The sequence below is a fragment of the Eublepharis macularius genome, chromosome 6 (assembly GCF_028583425.1).
Source record: "Eublepharis macularius isolate TG4126 chromosome 6, MPM_Emac_v1.0, whole genome shotgun sequence".
Taxonomy (NCBI): Eukaryota; Metazoa; Chordata; class Lepidosauria; order Squamata; family Eublepharidae; genus Eublepharis; species Eublepharis macularius.
In genome coordinates, this window is record NC_072795.1 from 35,719,622 (window position 1) to 35,726,083 (window position 6,462).

Below are 6,462 nucleotides of genomic sequence, written 5' to 3' on the forward strand. Positions count from 1 at the left end.
TGAGTTTAAACCTAGTTTAGGAGGCCCAAAGACGGAAGAACCGGTTCCGGGTCGTGGCCTCAAACTCCGGGCGCCGCGTAGTGCGCTTCCGGAGGGTGGGGCCTGCGTGAGGGGCAGTTGCTGCTTACGCGGCGGCTTGTCTGGCAGGAGCGAGCGAGGGCTGCCTCAGTCCCTGGAAGCGGCGGTGGCAGCAGCAGCGCTACAGGCGGCGAGTGACAGGGCGCTCGGGGCGAGAGCCGCGGGGTTGGTTGAGCGCGGCGGCGACCAGTGGTGGTAGCAGCAGGAGCAGCAGCAGCAGCTAAGATGGTGGCCAAGCAGCGGATCCGGATGGCCAACGAGAAGCACAGCAAGAACATCACGCAGCGCGGGAACGTGGCCAAGACCTCGGTAGGGCGGAGGGCCGCCTCAGGAGAGGGCCGGGGGGGAGCGAGGGAGCCGCTGGCGGGGTCGCCTTTTCTCCGGGGTGGGGCTGCCCTTCTCCCTCCCTTGCCCTGAGCGGGCCTGACGCGGCGGCTCTTTCCCGCAGAGAAACGCGCCCGAGGAGAAGGCGTCGGTGGGGCCCTGGCTGCTGGCTCTCTTCATCTTCGTGGTGTGCGGATCGGGTAAGTGAGGGCAGCAGCTGTTGGCCGGGGCGGGTTGGGGGAGAGCCCGGGCCGTGCAGGAGTCCCTGCCGCAGCTGCTGCTTCGTCTCCCTCGTTTCTCACTTAGGAATCGCCCGAAATCCCCAGTTACCCAGTGTCTGCTTTTATCCTCCTCTTGAGGAGCTCGGGGCCGTGCGTGTGTGGTTCTCTCTTCCTCATTTTATCTTCGTGACAGACTTGTGAGCTTCGTGGCCGAGGGGGGATCTGGATCTTGGTTTCCCAGATGCCAGTCCGAGGCTCCCAGCACTGTGCCACACCAGCTCCATCCACCTCTTCTTTCCTCCCCTTCCAAGTCAGTGTCATAACCTGCTTTGCCCAATAAGGGTGTCTTTTTGCTCTGTTCCCTAAATACAAGATGAAGCAATATCTGCCGTTAGAACTGCTATATTGCTTAATTTTTTTGGTATATGTTAATCACCTGTAAGGTATAAATTCTCTAAACATCCCTAGACCGTAACTTTTCTATTCTGGCTTTCCATCAAGGAGGTTAGAGTGGCATAACTGGTTCTCTTCTTCTCAGTTTTATCCTCACAACAGCCCCATAAGGTAGGTTAGGCTGAGGGTGTGTGGCTGGCCCAAGGTCACCCAGTGAGCTTCATGATACACTTTCCCTGGTCCTACTTGAACACTAACCACAGCACTGCACTTGTTCACAAACGGTTCACTTGTAAAAATGTGCAGTGTCTTTTAGCAGATGCAGTCATGCAAAATCACTTAAAAAGTCAGTTTGACAGTGCTATCTTAAGTGCATTTACTCAAAAGTAAGATCTACTGAGTTCAGTATGGTTTGCTTCCTCTTAAGTGTGTAGCTTTTGTGATTTAAGGCTCACTTACAATGAATAGCAACATTACATGCAAAGAAGTTTTGCTGTTCACCAGGTGGCTCAGGACAAAAAAGAAGAAAATCCTTGGTTTGCATAATCTGCTAGAACGTTGTCATTAAGACTACCATGTGATAGCTCACTTGTTTGCTAAGTTGATTGGCCTCAACTTTAATATGGGGGAATTAGGTTGTCTGTTACAAATCTTGTAAGGAGGCTGTACTGGAATTTTATCACCTGTTAAAAAATAACAAATAAGGAAAGTGAAACCTTGTGGGTTTGTAGCTAATTTTGTGTAATAAATTACCACCATCCAGGGTTATTGATATTCAGTGATGTGAACTAATGGTTCACAAGTGAATCATGAATAGCAGTTTTACATAATATAGTGATGAAAGAAGTAGAACTTATCTTGCTAACTAGTTTGTTATATAACTAAAATCAAAACTCTGGTTAAGAATACAAGAAGAGGTCTGTGGAATAAGGCCAATGCTCCATCTAGTGTGGCATCCTTTTTCCCACAGTGGCCAAACTAGGTTGTTTCCACTTAAGAAAGCTGGAAAGCTTTTTTGCCATATGGCCAGGGCTTTTTTTCAGCAGGAACGTAGTGGAACGGAGTTCCGTAACCTCTTGAAAATGATCACATGGCTGGTGGCCCCGCCCCCTGATCTCCAGACAGAGGGGAGTATAGATTGCCTTCCGTGCCGCTGAGTTGCGCAGAGGCCAATCTAAACTCCCCTCTGTCTGGAGATCAGGGGGCGGGGCCACCAGCCATGTGATCATTTTCTCTGAGGGGGCAACCCACTGAGTTCCACCACCTCTTTTCCCAGAAAAAAGCCCTGCATATGGCATAGTATATGGTCATATTCCAACTTCCACCTTTATGCTGAAGTTGCAATATGGGATTTCTTACTGTTCTCTGCCTTGCCGTTATTCCTTCCTCTTCTTTCCTTGACTTTAAAAAAAAAACCCTAAATGCCTTCTCTTCCCTTGCCTCTCTTCTTAGTAATTTGTGACCTATCATAGCTTAAAATTTGCTATCATCTGTTTTTGAAGCGAGATTATGTCACTCTAAACTCTGAAAATAGTTGAGAGAGATATTATCAATATTTTCTCATGTATGGTTTTTTAAGGTATTGGGTTGAGATCGAGTTAGTAATAGTTAACTATCCTCAAAGAGTAAAGTTGCATCATCTCAACTTGTGTTGGTTTCAGAAACTGGAAATTGGATCATATGTCAGCAGTTAAAGGTTGCAAAACTTTTCAGCTTGCTTCTGATGCTTTACTTTGGCTTTCTTTTTGAAATGTTTTCAGGCTGAATTTTTTTGTAAGAAGCAAGGAGTAGTAAAATTCTTTATTTTACATAATTAATTGCAATCAAATTAAAGTTGTAGACTTTTGAGACTTCAAAACTCAGTGGCAGCACCTTGTCAGTGAAGACTGCTTAAGAGTTATGCACATCAGGCTAGCAGTATCTGAATCTGTCTCCTTTTGCAGCTATTTTTCAGATTATTCAGAGTATCAGGATGGGCATGTGAAGAAGCTGATCTTTAAACAAGATGGTTACTTTTCTCCTGTGAACTATGAACTCTCATTCCTGATGTTTGATAACTTGGAATTTAAATTTGCTGTCGTCTTGCTTATGAAGAACTGTCCATGTTGACCATATGTCATTCCAGGTTCCTTCACAAGTCATTCCAGGTTTTCTAGTCCATGCCACAGTGCCTTGAAAAAGCATCACATGTATAAAGCAATAAAGAGTTATTGTTAACTTACAATCGTGGACCTACTTATTCTGTGAATCAAACTCATGCTTTATGTTGATATCAGTGTAGATACTTAGTGACTGCATCATATGTAAACACTGATCTTTGTTAATCTTCTGTATAAATGGAAGTGGTTTTATTTAAAATGGAAAAGTTAAGCTTATGAAATAGTGATTGTATGACTAGCTCAATGCGCACTCATGCAGCTTGGTTAACAGATGTGTGCTGTGGTTATTGCTTAATTGAAAAGAACATCTTATGTATGTGTAGCTTAGTTTTACTGTAGCATGTGGCATCTCAATAACTCAAATGGTTACTAGTAGAAGACCTTATCCTATGCTTCTTGGGACATTGGTTATTAATACAACGTAAAAGCAATGGCTTTTAATTGACCATAGATTGCATAAAGGAGCAACCTCTTCTGATGCATTAAAACTGATGTTTCACAATGTTTAGCTGTTGTATATTGTACATGACTGTCAATGTTTCTTATGCCATCATTCCTTGGATGGGGTGGTAAGTACCTTCAGGAATAATTTGAACTAAAGTTTGAGGTATGAGTGCAAATTATTACATGGTGACTTGTGCCACAATACTATATTCATAGTAGTCCAGACAGCATTAACATGCATGCAGCCTGGTGTACCACAGTTCAGCTGAACAAGTTAGCAGGTTAAAAGCATACTGCTGTACCCACATTTTATATTGATGTGTCTCAAGCTCATTTCTTTAGCCTGTAACGCATGCTAATTTCATAGAAGTCAACAGTACAATGTAAGACTAAATGAGTTGCATTTTCACAGGGTAGCAGACATAAAGTTGATATGTCTTTGCCGCACTAATAAGATCTCCTTGTTGCAAAGCATAACAAGGTAAAGATGAAGTCAGGTAGTCTCTCAGAGAATGCCTTTTTAAGCAGCTAACTGGACCACAGAAATACACAATTCAAAGGGCTGAGTGAAAAGTTAAAAAGGTAAGCAATTCTGTAATCCTACAGGGTTGTGTTTGTCCAAGGCAAGTGAGTGGGAGACTATATTTCTTACCCTTTGCTGTCAGCACATTCTGTAAATGGGAAAGCTTGTTTGTAATTGAAGAACTATTTCCAATAAATTACTTTAAAATCTGTGTGAAGTTTTATAAATCCGTTGATTTAAATATAAATCCTTTTTGGGAAAAGCTGCTTTTTCTAGCTGCTGCTGCCTTTAGAACCGTAGGAGCATATGTGTGAGCACAGAAATACTTACAAGACTGATGCGTTGGCATAGTTGTGGTTCTCTGTAAACTGGTCTTGCAGATGGGTGCACAGCCAGTATTTCAAGCTCATCTAGAACACATGCCTGGTTTGAGAGAAACAACTGCTCTGGTACACTCACTAAGACACAACAATAGTTTTGGGTTTTTTTCCCCCCAGTCAGGAGTACTAGCTCTGAGATGCCTTTGAAAGTATATAGTAAATATTTGGTTCTCATCATTGCTTACATGTCAGACTGTGAGCTCCTAGTTTAAGGTACTGGACTCTTCAAAGAAACAGAATGCAACTCCAGCCAGGCTCTGCTGCTAGCTTGTCTTGTATTGCATTCTGTGCAACTGATTCATTAGAACAAGCTATACAGCAGCACCAGGCAACTGAGGTTAGTACCTGATAAGCAAATCAGTTAAACAGGAATAAAAAAAGTATTAGAACATGTATTTTTCATGATACTCTATGCTACTCTTGGTTATTCTACAATGGGACATCTGCTGTGATCAATCATGGGAGGGAAAAATAAAAAGATTCCATGTTCACTTCCATTCATGCTTAGCTTGCTTCATATGTACCCTGCCTTTTTCACCAACAGGATCCAAAGTCACTTAAGTTGTTGTCCACCATTCCGATACCATAGAAAAGTAGGAATAGAGTGCACTTTGATAAAATTATGTACCCTATTGTTTAATACAGTAACTAGTCCTAGTCAGAAAATGACTACTAGCTAGGTTGCTTGTTAACTCGCTGTATTATGGTGACTGCTGGATGCTGTTTTGGTTCCATGGAGCTCGGCTGCAGGGGAGGCGGAGACAACAAAAGTAGAAAATTGGCACATTGAACCACTGGCATCAATTTTCTACCAGTGAAGGATGTGCTGATGGGGTTCCGCTCTGCACATTGTTTCTGCCAATCAAAACCAGATGACTGGTTTTTGGTTTTACTACAGGTCTGGATTGTCTTTTAAATCAATATGCAAACCTGTATTCTGTACACAGCCAGGATAAGAGAAGTTTTTTAGGTTAGTAGCTGTGTTCTGCCATAGAACAGCAGGATTTGAGTCCAATGGCACCTTGGAGACAAACGATTTTTAGAATGTAAGCTTTCAAGAGTCAGAGCTCCCTTCTTCAGGTATCTGAAAAAGGGAGCTCTGACTCTTGAAAGCTTATGCTCTGAAAGATTTGTTGGTCTCTAAGGTGCCACTAGGTTAAGAACACCAATTCTTTCTTTCCATTTACATTAAAATCACAGTAATCTGATAATATACAATTCTGGTATGCCTCACAACAGTATGAAGGCAATGTAGCCTCTTACCAACCAGAAATTGTTAAAAGTTCTAACAAAAGACTTGATTTCATGATGGATTTTTCTCAGTTGCACTTCATTTGTCTTCGTAGTTGTGAGAAATAAGCATGCCAGCGTTGACAGTACATAATACTAAAACTTTATAATACCTTCAGTTCTTTAACATGCATTGCTGAATTGAGGCACTAAGAAGCACACTATTTTGTAGCAAGCATGCTATGGTTTGACTCCTGTGAATCATGGGAGGAAGGAGTTCATAGAGCAGACCTCTTCCCCTTGTAGCCTCTTGTACTAGCTGTTCTTGGAGTTTGGGGTCTGCTGGTGACAAGACTAGACTGACTTGGGGTTAGAGTTGTAGCAAGAGCTGTTGTTCACTTAACATTTGTGGTAAAGCTCACACAATCTCTTTCCATGCAGCATAACACTGCTGTTTTCCTGAGGGTTCCCTCTCCTGCAGAATCAACTTTTCAGGGTGCTGAGTGGAGAGATCGGATGTGAATTCCTTATGTGCGTGCTTCATAGGATCAAGTGTTACATTTAATGCAATGGGATTACGGTATTCTGCTTTCTAGTCGTAAACATGTCATTTTCCTTTCTCCTTTATTCCTGTAGCACACAATATGACATTTTTAGTGTGTTTTCTTCCAAGGCCTCAAGGTGGACACTAGGTTTTGATTTCATAACCA

At 42.7% G+C, this 6,462-nt stretch overlaps 1 protein-coding gene across 1 annotated transcript; it reads left to right on the forward strand.

The window, feature by feature from the left end:
• Window positions 1-68: 68 nt before the first annotated feature.
• SERP1 (stress associated endoplasmic reticulum protein 1) lies at window positions 69-4,353 on the forward strand. Its single transcript, XM_054983789.1, has 3 exons — window positions 69-387; window positions 527-602; window positions 2,960-4,353. The coding sequence occupies exons 1-3, from the start codon at window positions 304-306 to the stop codon at window positions 2,998-3,000; spliced, it is 201 nt and encodes a 66-aa protein (XP_054839764.1). The 5' UTR covers window positions 69-303; the 3' UTR covers window positions 3,001-4,353.
• Window positions 4,354-6,462: the final 2,109 nt, after the last annotated feature.

Coding starts and splice junctions, on each gene's coding strand:
- SERP1 (XM_054983789.1), top strand. CDS start 304: ATGGTGGCCAAGCAGCGGATCCGGATGGCCAACGAGAAGCACAGCAAG. Junction 388..526: donor GGAACGTGGCCAAGACCTCG/GTAGGGCGGAGG, acceptor TCTTTCCCGCAG/AGAAACGCGCCCGAGGAGAA. Junction 603..2,959: donor CTTCGTGGTGTGCGGATCGG/GTAAGTGAGGGC, acceptor CTCCTTTTGCAG/CTATTTTTCAGATTATTCAG.